Below are 12,695 nucleotides of genomic sequence, written 5' to 3'. Positions count from 1 at the left end.
CCTTTACGTCGAGAGCCGACTTACATGCGAGTCATGCATTTCGATCAGTGTAGAAATAGGTAGTTAAAGCAGCTAGGTTGTAAATGATTTCTCGTTTTAATCAAAAGTGTTTCCCCGGAACCCTGTTTGTTTTCTGGTCATTACTGTGAGTGCGTGAACAGTGAGCCAGCCCTGTGTTTGTCGCTCAGCTGTGTTTATGAATCAGCATTAACCATCAGGGAGTATCTATCTGTATCGCACAGTATTGTTATCTTGTTTATTAGAACGTTTAAAACCCTGCCTTAATTTTAAAGAAAATATCACGGGGTAAATATGTGAGCTAAATCTGTCAGGTTGAGCCGGAAAAATAGCAATGAGCCGTTTTGGACCTTAAAGAGTCGACTCTTACGCGAACTGAATGGAATGGAATGATTTGACTCACTGATAAGAGCCGGAATTCCCATCACGCCATACACACATCTTACGTCTCATGCAGACAGAGTGAGGGAGAGATAGACAGATAAAAAGACAGAAAGACAGACAGATATCTGGACAGATAAACAGACATAACGAGAACGACACACTTATGGAAACAGATAGACAGATAGATAGAAAGATAGATCAAAATAAAATAAAATGGAACAGATACAAGACACACATACATTTTCAGTTTCATCCACTGTTTCTTTTTTTCCAAGTCATGCATTTCTTATTTATCTTCCTTATCTAAACACACATTCCAGAAATTAAATTTGCCACATTCACCACACTAGACTGAAGGCAGGCAGATGGATTTAGATCTACTGAAGAGATAAAAATGTAGAACAGATTGAAGAATTATTAGCCATTAGGATTAAATCTGTTTTCTCAGCATTATAGAATTACAGTAACACTATTCTGTGATAAGCACACAAAATAAATAAATAAATAAATAAATAACACAAAGATCAGTTCCTCGTTTCCATTGGTCTCCAGACACTTCATGCACGACAGCTGGAGAGGGTTAAGAGGCCAGCGAGAGGTGAAAGGTCACCTGGAACATTAAAGCACAAACATGCTCCCACTTTCCAGGGAAGAGATTAAAAATGCAAATTGCTGTATGAAGCCTTTGTGCCTGGAACGTGTCTGTATAAGAGAAACGTGATCGTCTCATGGGGCATGAGGGGACATCTGGAGAGCTTTTAACACACATACACACACAACGGAGGTTCTAATGGCCTGCTTTAATAAGCAGAGCCTCACCACCTCCATCATTTTTATGAAATAGAAGTTTGTATATAATTCAATAATGTGAGTGCCGTTAAAGGACACAGAATACACAGAGGGGGAGCGAGAGAGAGAGAGAGAGAGAGAGACAGACAGACAGACAGACAGACAGACCAATAAACAGACAGATACATACAGACAGCAAGATCATGCAGGAATGAAAACTAAAATCTTTAACAGATTGCAAAATGTGCACGCGCGCGCGCACGCGCACACACACCTGCGAAATGGAAGGCACTCAATAACTCGAACACACCATGGCTGCATGATTGCTTTATAAAGATAATATTATAATGCAAACATAAATCACTTGGGAATTTATTTCTTACAATCTGATTTGTTCAGCTCTATTAATATGCTAATGAGTCTCTAATTAACACAACAAAGAGAATTAAAGAACTTGGCACGAGTCGTGAGCTTTAAAGGAGGAGTGTGTGAAGCAGAAATGATTTATTTATAAACAATTCAGTCTGTTTGAACAAATCACTAAAACTGAATGAATCTGGACTGGTCATTTGTTTTGTTGACCTGATACAGACGAGTAATCACTAAATCACTACATTATTGTTTCAGGTTTTTATTTGTACACTGAAGAGGCTGAGATTATTTGTATCTGTGGAAGTGTAGATGTGGAAATGTAATAATTGCTGACTGTTACAAATGGCACCTTCTCAAAAATAGAACACATCTAGTAAATGTACCAAGATAGTGTATAATCAACAATAAATCAATAAGATAATATAAAACATCTTGATTTTTCTTAGTATTTATTAAGACTAGGATTAAAATATTAATTATTGATGCCTGAGTGAGAAATTCCAGACCATGAGAGTAAGGTCATTCAGTTAATTAGAAAAAAAAGTACACCTCCGATTCCACCTTAAACAGACACTGAGTGCAGGAGGTCAGTGTGTTATCAGGCTGCTCATGGGGTCATGGGGTGTGTAGTAGAGTTCAGGAGAGGCTCAGGTGTGTTTCAATCAGTCTTGGTGCTTTTCTGCCTCCAGGGGTAAATGAGCTCTCCTACAAAAAGCTTCTTACACAAAGTGAGCCACGAGTCTCTGGACGAGCAGCCAGACGTCTCGATGCGATAACACTGCAGCACTGTACTGCACTGCAGAGGATTAATCTGCACACACACACACACACACACACACACACTTACTTAGATACCCCGATCAGGTATAACATTATGACCAGTAAAGGCTCATTGATGCACGTGGGGAGAGAAGGCTGGACCGTGTGATCCGATCCAACAGATGAGCTACTGTTGCTCAAATTGTTAAAGTTAATGTTGGTTCTGATAGAAAGGGGTCAGAATACACAGGACAGGACGGGTCAGGGCTGTTTTGGCAGCAAAAGGGGGACCGACACGATATTAGGCAGGTGGTCTTAATGTTATGCTTCATTGGTGCATAATATAAAGAGATAGATAGACATATTGATAGAAACACAGACAAACTGTAAGACAAACAGACAGGAAACATGAATATGAGCATGTAGAGTGAAGAGCAGTATGTATGCTATAAGTGTGTTACCTCCATCAGCAGGTGAAGTGGAGCACCGGGTTCTTCATGCAGCACACAGAATTTCACGCCCTCTGAAACATACACACAGTATTCAAATATTCATGATTGAATATTAATAAGTGAATAATAAACATTAACAAGTGTATAATGAACAATAACAAAGGTATAAGAAACATTAATAACGTTAACACTAACGAATGTACTATGAACAATAGCATACGGTGGGGAATACTGGGTGTAAAGTGAATACTAAGTACATAATGAATATTTAGGAGTGTAATGAATATTAATTAGTGCATGTTATACTGCCATAAACAGAGTGAACATTGAGTAGAAAGGAAATATAAAATATATCTGTCTTTTAAAAAGCCTAGCTGATTGATGAGTGTTAATGTTATTCTGGATAAACAAGGTTTATAAGCAAAAATATAAGAAGTGAAGGTAACGTGCACAATGCAGGTGTGTATGCGTGTGTGAGACGCACCAGCCAGTCTGTACGGCCTGCATATACGCAGCCCCATGGCAAACAGAGGGAAGGAGTTGATGAAGTCTACACTGAGGTGGATCAGACCCTGGAACATCACCACCAACAACCGCAACTACAAACAAACAGCAGCACTCATGAGTCCACCGACTCCACCGTCCACATCGCAGCTTTATGAATAAAACATACATTTCCTCGTGTATTGATCTGTTTCACTCACCAGAGTAAAAACCAGGTAATACAGAGCGGTGGTGGGGAGCAAAAACAACAGGATGGTGAAGAGCAGAGTCCCGAGAAACAACTACAGAAGAAGAACAGAATAAAAAACAAAAGCATATAAACCACAATAAAGCAAATACGACCTGAAACGCAGAAATAACCCTCGGGGCCGACTGTCAGAGGAAAATAATCAACGAAGGGTGAAGCAGAGTTAACTTTTACCTTCTAAAGTTGATTATTTTCTTTTAATTTAATTTTACTAAGAAAGTGCAATAGCTTTAACCTCCTCTGTGCTGAGCTACTGTGCTGTGTGAGCAATTATCACATAAATAACTTCCTATAAAGAACAAAGTCCTTTCTATTCCATGGTGCAAAATAGTGCAAAGAAGGTGTATGTTACCTGGTCCAGGTCGTAGGAGCAGGAGTCCACACGCTGTCTCAGGACGTTCCACTTTTTTCCACGGAAAAGCCTCCAGAGAGACGTCAGGCCGTAGATCTTCAGGCAGTAGAGCCTGCAGAGAGACAGACGGCTCACAACATACAGATCTTTTCTTTCTTAACTTTATTATGCAGAATTTAAAAAGCATACCAAGGTTCTTTGAATGTTATCAAGATCGTCACAGAAGATTTATTGCACAAATAACATTTTTGTGCTATAATAATGTCCAGAAGAGGTCAATGAAGGCATTACAATTGATTTAGCATTTAATCATTTAATCCGCTCCCGGCTGCTAAGGTAAGAAACAGGATTAACCAATCAGAATCATGTACTGACCCGGTTCCTGTTTTACACAGCGAGACATCGACGTGACAATCGACAAACTATTGCAGGAGGAGAAAAAGAATCGTAGCCCTGGTTTTATGAGAGAAAATGTCATTTCACTTCTATTACTAGCTTCTTATTGTCATTTTTTTAGTCAAACTGTCAAGGAAGTGTTTTATTATTAATAGTCTAAGCCTGGCTGATGGTAGCTCATGCCTTAAATGATTAAACAGCAAATTAGTGTCATCACCGCTGACACCCAACATGTGAGCATGTCACATTGATCATTAGAATTATACAGACTATGTGAGGACTTTTACTTAGAAATCTTCCTCAGCCAAAGAAATAGATTTTTAGATGTACACCAAGAATACTGTACAATCGTATTCCAATTCCACAGCATTCTTTATTTTTAATATTTAATATTGTAAAAGTCGAAGAGTCTCCAACATGAAAAGAACCAATGCTGCCCTCTGCTGGTGGATTTTCAGCATCAATAGTTCCTAATGCTCCAGTTTTCACACTTTGTCTACAATATAGAGCGAGAGTTTCGGTATAAAATATCACGTAAATGTTCAACAGGCATGATACACCCCAGCTGTAGTGTTTATTAATCCTGTTACACATTTGGAGAAAAGCTTCAGATTCTGATGTTTCAGACTTGTTTATAGACCGATCAGTCATAACATTATGACCACCTTCCTAACAATGTGCTGGTCCCCCTTTTGCAGCCAAAACAGCCCTGACCCGTCCTGCACTGTGTATTCTGACCCCTTTCTATCAGAACCAGCATTAACTTCTTCAGCAGTTTGAGCAACAGTAGCTCGTCTGTTGGATCGGATCACACGGTCCAGCCTTCTCTCCCCACGTGCATCAATGAGCCTTGACCGCCCATGACCCTGTTGCCGGTTCACCACTGTTCCTTCCTTGGACCACTTTTGATAGATACTGACCACTGCAGACCGGGAACACCCCACAAGAGCTGCAGTTTTGGAGATGCTCTGATCCAGTGGTCTAGCCATCACAATTTGGCCCTTCGTCAAACTCAAAGCTCAAATCCTTACACTTGTCCATTTTTCCTGCTTCTAACATCAACTTTGAGGACAAAATGTTCACTTGCTGCCTAATATATCCCCCCCACTAACAGGTGCCATGATGAGGAGATACTCAGTCTTATTCACGGCACCTCTCAGTGGTCATAATGTTATGGCTGATCTGTGTTTCTCAAACTGAATTACAGCTGAAATAGAACCTATAAATAATGTTACCAGATAATATTTCTAGCAATATAAGCTCAGGGTTTTATGTTTCTAAAAGAAGAACACACCTATAAACTCTAACCCGGCCTTGTCTTTGCCATTAAATTGTTGCTAAAATAATGAGACCACCAGGATCTACCACATCTTCTGATCTCCTTACCACCATGGAAGCACAAAAAAGTTGTGAGGATACCATCACTGACATTTTATATGGTCATTATTCCTGAAGTTCTTTACAGAATGAAAACCAAATCCCAAAATGGTTTCTCTCTCTCTCTCTGTTTCTCTCTCTCTCTCTGTTTCTCTCTCTCTCTCTCTCTCTCTCTCGGTGCACTATGCAGGGTATTTAGGATTCGTTGTATAGATTCATCCAGAACTGATGTGGTTCCCCTCTCCTGGATTTAACTCTAGCTGCTTTATTACTTTTAAATTAAATTATTTTTAAATGAAACACTAATGTCTCTGCAGTCTCCTGTATCTGAGAGCTCTTTTGTGTCCAGTTTCAGGGTGGGACTTCCTGTACATCCTCCATCTTTATTGTCTCTTTGCCAACAGTAAGTTATGTAGATGTCATCATGCCATGCCTTACCTTGCTCCATACACATAAAAGCAGTAGATGTGGAAGGTCAGAAGCGCCACAATGTCCGACAGCACGGAAAGGGCGAAGGTCAAGCCCAGGCATGCGGACAGTCCGACGTACCACAGGATCATTTCGATAAAGGGAGACATCAGACGGATGTAGCCTGAGGACGCAAAAAAGGGTTGAACCATGATGTCAGAGTTTATTTTTAAATCCTAATCAAATAAAAATCTATTTAAACCATTTTCCAGCCTCTGAGTATGGATCGAGTAACAGTAAAAATAATTTGTTTAGTTTACTGTTTCCCTATTTTATCCATAATGAGAGGTGAGGAAAATCTCCCTGAGATGATCTGAGGAAGAAACCTTGAGAGGAACCAGGCTCAGAAGGGAACCTCATCCTCATTTGGGTGACACTGGACAGTAAATAATGTAAATGTAAATAATGTCCATTCTACAACAGCGACCACGAGCTCTTAAGGAACTAAAAGGTCAGTGTAGTAACAGGATAAAATAATGCTAAAATACACTTATATTGCCAAAAGTATTGGGACACCCCTCCAGATCACTGAGTTCAGGTGTTGTTTTTCAGGGGTTGGGCTCGGCCCCTTAGTTCCAGTGAAAGGAACTCTTAATGCTTCAGCTTCATACCAAGACATTTTGGACAATTTCATGCTCTTTGTGGGAACAGTTTGGGGATGACCCCTTCCTGTTCCAACATGACTGCACACCAGGGCACAAAGCAAGGTCCATAAAGACATGGATGAGTGAGTTTGGTGTGGAGGAACTTGACTGGCCTGCACAGAGTCCTGACCTCAACCCCATAGAACACCTTTGGGATGAATTAGAGTGGAGACTGTGAGCCAGGCCAAAACTGGGACGTCTGTCTTTACCTGCACATGAATGTAATATGGAGTTGTCCCGCCCTTTGCAGCTATAACAGCTTCATCTCTTCTGGGAAGGCTTTCCACAAGGTTTAGGAGTGTGTTTATGGGAATTTTTGACCGTTCCTCTCTAGAAGCACATTTGTGAGGTCAGGCACTGATGTTGGACGAGAAGGTCTGGCTCACCGTCTCCGCTCTAATTCAACCTCTACTCTCTGTGAAAGAACAGCCATCACTCACTGATCCAGAGGTGGATATGGTAGAGGAAGAATCTTCCCAGAACCTCGTCTAGAGCGCGGTTCATCTTCAGACCAGCGGGGGCGCCCATCAGCCACTCCAGCAACTCCTGCAGCTCCTTGGCCACATGCTGGAAGACAAAACCAAACAGCTTTACCTGTTTATATTGCACACAGCATGCGGCTTAGTATCTAAAGCATACTGTTTCTACTGTAAACCGTCATGTTTATAACATCTACAGAGTTCATTTCCACCTGCAGCAGAACCCAACGCTGCTCCTGTACATTTAGATCTTAATAAAATCTGATTAGAAACAAATAGTCTATAACTTAAACACGTTATAACAGCCCGTGTGTAGGACATGCAGATTGTTGATTTAAATGTAATGTAACTTGTACACGTGGGATAAAATTCTCTATGACAATAAGGCCTCCTTTAGTGCGAGTGACAGGTATACAGGTGACACCTCCATCAACGAGACTGACATATACAGTGTGAGGCCACGCCTTCTTCACTCTGTCTGACAGGTGATACGTTATATTACGACATCAGTTCTGTATCATCGAGGCAGGATTTCTCGTCAGTCAATGCCTACATACCTGATGTTTAAACCCCGCCCACCTGATTCTGATTCAAGACAGCCGTTAAACACTGCAATCAGGTGTAGCGGTGCGTCAACAAGCTCTTTCTATCTTTGTGTGTTGTGTTGCGAGTGTAAACAGTGCTCACATCAGCAGCCGGCACTAAGGTGTTAGCGAGCTGGCTGATACGGTTCTCTCTGTAGAGCCACGAGATCAGGAGCAGTCCCAGAGCTATGTCCACAAAGAAGGACACAAACATGTTTGCCTTCCTACAGAGAGAAGAAAAACACAAACATGAGGTTTAGATTGTGTATAAAAGACTTTTTTTTAAAAAAAAAAATACAAAAATATAGGGTTCGAATCTCGGACCTCATGAAGTCCATGTGCGTCGTGGCTTTCCGGGTCGAGAAGACGGTTTGGAAATGATCGGTTCTGTATCCTGCCTGAACGCAGGTGGACAGCTTGCTCGAAATAAAGCAGACTGGCCAAATATTCAGAAGTCTGTATGAAAAAAAAATGGGGTTCACATTTGTAGCATCATAATACAACCGTCAGAGTGGAAATTAGATCGGATCAAAAATAACAATCATTTTTCAAAATGCTTATAGACCTGAATGAATTGTAAAATTATAAATACACCAAAAAAAACTTGATAATCTGAAGTGTCTTAATTTCCACCCAAAGCAATCCAGTGCAATTCACCTCATGGCCATCAGAGGGCACTAAAAACAACAAATTACTCTTAAAACAGCACATTACCAAAAAACAAAAAGTGACTGATTCATTCATTAGTTTAGCCAGCTGATTAATATTTACATTATTATTATTATTAAAGTAATAATAAAGGTGCAAGTTATAATTTATGATTGTATTTCTTGACTTGCAATAAATAAATCAGTTCGATAATACACATTAAAATCTGTGAGTTCCATGCAAAGTATCTATCGAGTTTTCTTATTTCAGAACTTTGTTAAAATTTCTGGTCCAAAACCAAGGCACTATTAATTAAAACAATTAAATGTTGGCGGCAACACTATAAACTAACTAACTAAATAAATAAATAATTGTGCTAAATATTGTGTATTGTTAAGTATGGTATGTGTTGTATTGTGATACATCTTTGTTTAAAAACATGTACACGTGACTAACCCTCTCTAAGTGTTCTCTAATCCCGGCTCACCTTAAGCTCCACAGCCATTTCCACCAACACACCAGCATGGTAAGGAGCATGCAGATGGGAACGGAGGCCTGCTTGACCAATTCCATGATGATGCTCGCCTCCCTGCCGTCCGACTGCCAGTGGGTCAGCTTCAGTGGCCCGTCGTCGTACTTGTCAAGGAGGAACAGCGGCTCGCTTCGGGAAACTGTGTGAAAAACCGCACGTAGCTCTGAAGACTCCACATCGGCGCCGTTTTCAAGAACGGGATGAAGCTGCGAGAGCATAACCTTCCTCTGATCATAATGAACAAAGATGATTTTGTCTTCCTCGTCACTTGCCGGCGCGTGGCCGTTTTTGCACACCACCTCACAAGCGAAGCCTCTCTTACCGGGTTCACGGCTCAGCTGCAGCCAGCGTGAGTGAGGGAAGATGGTGCTGAGGTCCTTCAAGAAGCTGTCCATTTCCTTCTGGCCATCCTTGGATAAGCTCCACGACCCCAGAACGGTCAGATCCACCTGAATCTGGCTGCGCAAATCGCTCAGGTACTTCTTCACCTGGCCAGGTATGAAGGGGTAGTGAACGACGGCGAGAACCACGGCAGTGTCTTGGCCCGGGATCCAGCGCCCCACCAGCAGACCGCTGTCAGCCATGTTGCAGCATCGCGGGAAGAAAATCTTCAGCACCATGACTGCACTTAAAAAAATAAATCTCCAAGTGACTAAAACCTGTTGATGAAACACAGAAAGGTACCTGGATGAGTTCTGGTGAATAACGGAAACAGATTTCAGTCAATTATCATTTACACTTTTGTCTATTTTTTTTTTAATTGACTGACTTTTAACGATCTGAAATAAAAATTCAGGAGAAATCTTTAACATTAAACTCACATGTTTCAGCAACAATGATTAGCTTGTAGTTTTTGTCATAAATTCCTGTCCTTCTAACAAGTTATTTAACAATAAGTCAGCAGTTTAAATGATTCATTATTATGAATTATTTTAACTATGAATAACCCGAGCTGGCTCTTCATACCGTGATATCGTAAAAAACCGCGATATTTTTCACGTAGCGTAAAAAGTCACATATTCACACCGATAATTACAGACAGATGATTGATTTGCAATTAAGCAACCAAAAACATCACACTTTATGGTTTTCTTTTCTATACACATATATATATTTTAAAGAAAAATCAAGTGTTTACCCAAATGTCCCCTTTTTGTCCTTCACATATTGGGTCCTGTAGCCGTTTCTATAGAAACCAGAAGCCTCCAGCAAAAGTGCCATCGATTTTCTCCTAGCTGTTGAACTAACCTGCTACAAAAACCTAAAAATATTACACATTTAAGTAGAAAATAAAGAGAGGAGGCGGTTGTACGCATTCAAGCTAAAAGCGCTAATTTAACACGTTAGCCAACTTTCTAACCGTTCAGTAAGACATTAGCTTTAAATGCTAAGTTAAATACAATTTAACATGCTATAGAGCTGAGTGTACACTCAGAACAGCTAACCATGCAGCGTCCCAAATGCCTCCCTTATTAATCTCAAGTGCACTACAGCTAACGCGGTAAGAACTACTACTTGTACCCTACATAGCACACCTACTTAGCAAACGTGCAGACTTTTTGTATTACAACCCGAAGCCATTTTGTTAAAGAGTGCGTCGTAAAACAAGCGCCGGATAAAACAACATTCCAAAACTTGAGTTCCGGCAATAGTTTTAATACAGTATAAATGTGCTTAGATATGCGAATAAATAATAGGAATACAAAATAAAGGTTTAAATTAAAAATTTTTTGCCCTCTTTTAATTTATACTACTTTATACTACTAATTTATACTATACTATAATATATACTTTTTTATATTTTATTTTATATTTATATTATAATATATACTTTATATACTAATTTATACTACATACCTTTCAGTGTTACTGTAATTAAAAATTTAATATATACTGTACTATACTGTACTGTACTATATATATTTGAAGACGCCTTTACATAATATTTTAGGTTTAAATTCATAAGTAAATTCACAATTTCTTAGAAAATGTTTCACACAGGTTCACCATGACCTAAAATGTATCATGTTATATTAAAATACTACTAAACTACTGCATTTTCCGATTAATTGTCATTATAACCCATAATAAACAATGAGAGAGTGCAATATTTCAGTATTTTAGATGAGGTTACTCACTTGTGTGTCCAGTCGAGACCCCAGCAGTCACTCTGGTCAAAGAAAGTTAAATGATACTGCAAGAAAAAACGCGCGCTTTCCCCCCTGTAGCCTTTTGTCCATGATAACAAGCTGCAGGAGATAAGAGTGGAGTTTGGGTGGGAACTAAAGACTCATGCAGAGTTTTGGGGGGTTTACACATCTCTTCCTGTGGAGGTTCACAAAAGATAAAAAAGATTATTTTAAAGAAGAAAAATACAGATATTTCTCTACTTCTTTCAAGTATTGTTGGGACACTGTGGGACAATCCTCCTAAGAAATATATAGATTACACTGTACATGATCAATAGAAAAAGAAGTTTCTGGGTTTTATTTATTTATTTATTTATTTATTTATTTATGAAGAATGCATATAAAAGTATTTTATTTAACTGAACAAATAGCATTTGGATGCAAATTTGTTCACTTGACTGCACAGGATTCTGTGAAAAAATGACCAGCAGGTGGCGCAACAGTGCAACAGTATTTGTGTAGAAGTTGGGTCATTCATAGAACTTCTTTCTAGTTAAGTTTCACTACTCATCCGAGCATCCTTCAGGGTCAAGGGTCCCCCCCTTCCCTGGACAGCCTCGTTAAGGGAACAAGGCGAAGGTGAGATTGAGGGAGGTGTTAGGAGTAAGGGAAGTTGTTAGGATGTAATGAGAAGGCGAGTAAAGAGAGAGAGTGTAGTAAAGTGGGGTAACAGGCAGAGAATGTAAAAGTCTTGGTGGGTCTTTAGGTGTCCTTGAGGCCGACTTCCCTGAAGAAGCTGCTTGGATGAGTAGTGAAATGTTTTGTTTTAACCAGAAATAAGTCCAGCTGACATGATTCAACTTCCAGAAAACCGCACATGGATGAGTCAGAATCTTCAAAAACAGGAAGTGTGAAAATTTGGAAGGATTTTTCTCCTAATACACAGAATAATCAGTAATTAATTAGAATTTAGGTATAAAAATACAGCAGATATTCCTTCTCTCCCAGTTTTTACAGGATTCCTGATGGAAGTCTGGCCAAAAGTTTTGAAACATCTGCCTTCACATGAACATGAATGTAATATGGAGTTGTCCCGCCTTTTGCAGCTATAACAGCTTCAACTCTTCTGGGAAGGATTTCCACAAGGTTTAGGAGTGTGTTTATGGGAATCTTTGGCCATTCCTCTAGAAGTGCATTTGTGAGGTCAGGCACTGATGTTGGACGAGAAGGCCTGGCTCACAGTCTCCACTCTAATTCATCCCAAAGGTGTTCTATGGGGTTGAGGTCAGGACTCTGTGCAGGCCAGTCAAGTTCCTCCACACCAAACTCACTCATCCATGTCTTTATGGACCTTGCTTTGGTCACTGGTGTGCAGTCATGTTGGAACAGGAAGGGGTCATCCCCGAACTGTTCAGACTCTCAGATTGATGTGGCCCCAAAAACATAAATCACCCAGTAAACTGTTAAGAAATCCTTTATAAATCATTGTACAACTCATGACCACATCATCCTGCCTTATGCGTGTGTGTGAGACACCTGAGTTCTCTGATAATTTATCTTT

The 12,695-nt window shown here is 39.9% G+C and overlaps 1 protein-coding gene across 3 annotated transcripts; it reads right to left on the bottom strand.

The window, feature by feature from the left end:
- Window positions 1–1,663: 1,663 nt before the first annotated feature.
- pigq (phosphatidylinositol glycan anchor biosynthesis, class Q) lies at window positions 1,664–11,278 on the bottom strand. 3 transcript variants are annotated; one of them, XM_058408935.1, is made up of 12 exons: window positions 11,144–11,278; window positions 10,144–10,266; window positions 8,961–9,664; window positions 8,150–8,281; window positions 7,929–8,049; window positions 7,203–7,329; window positions 6,089–6,242; window positions 3,878–3,989; window positions 3,479–3,559; window positions 3,259–3,373; window positions 2,784–2,845; window positions 1,664–2,374 (listed from the first exon to the last, which is right to left on the bottom strand). In XM_058408935.1, exons 3-12 carry the CDS (start codon window positions 9,623–9,625, stop codon window positions 2,222–2,224), a joined length of 1,722 nt encoding a protein of 573 aa, XP_058264918.1. In that variant the 5' UTR covers window positions 9,626–9,664; window positions 10,144–10,266; window positions 11,144–11,278; the 3' UTR covers window positions 1,664–2,221. The 3 variants fall into 3 exon arrangements, with proteins under 3 accessions (XP_058264918.1, XP_058264926.1, XP_058264908.1); XM_058408943.1 differs by lacking the exon at window positions 10,144–10,266 and having other exon boundaries at window positions 11,144–11,276; XM_058408925.1 differs by lacking the exon at window positions 11,144–11,278 and having other exon boundaries at window positions 10,144–10,466.
- Between the last annotated feature and the right edge of the window lie 1,417 nt (window positions 11,279–12,695).

The sequence above is a fragment of the Hemibagrus wyckioides genome, linkage group LG02, assembly GCF_019097595.1.
Source record: "Hemibagrus wyckioides isolate EC202008001 linkage group LG02, SWU_Hwy_1.0, whole genome shotgun sequence".
NCBI lineage: Eukaryota > Metazoa > Chordata > Actinopteri > Siluriformes > Bagridae > Hemibagrus > Hemibagrus wyckioides.
The sequence above is the reverse complement of the archived record's forward strand: the minus strand, read 5'-3'. Positions and strand labels throughout refer to the sequence as shown.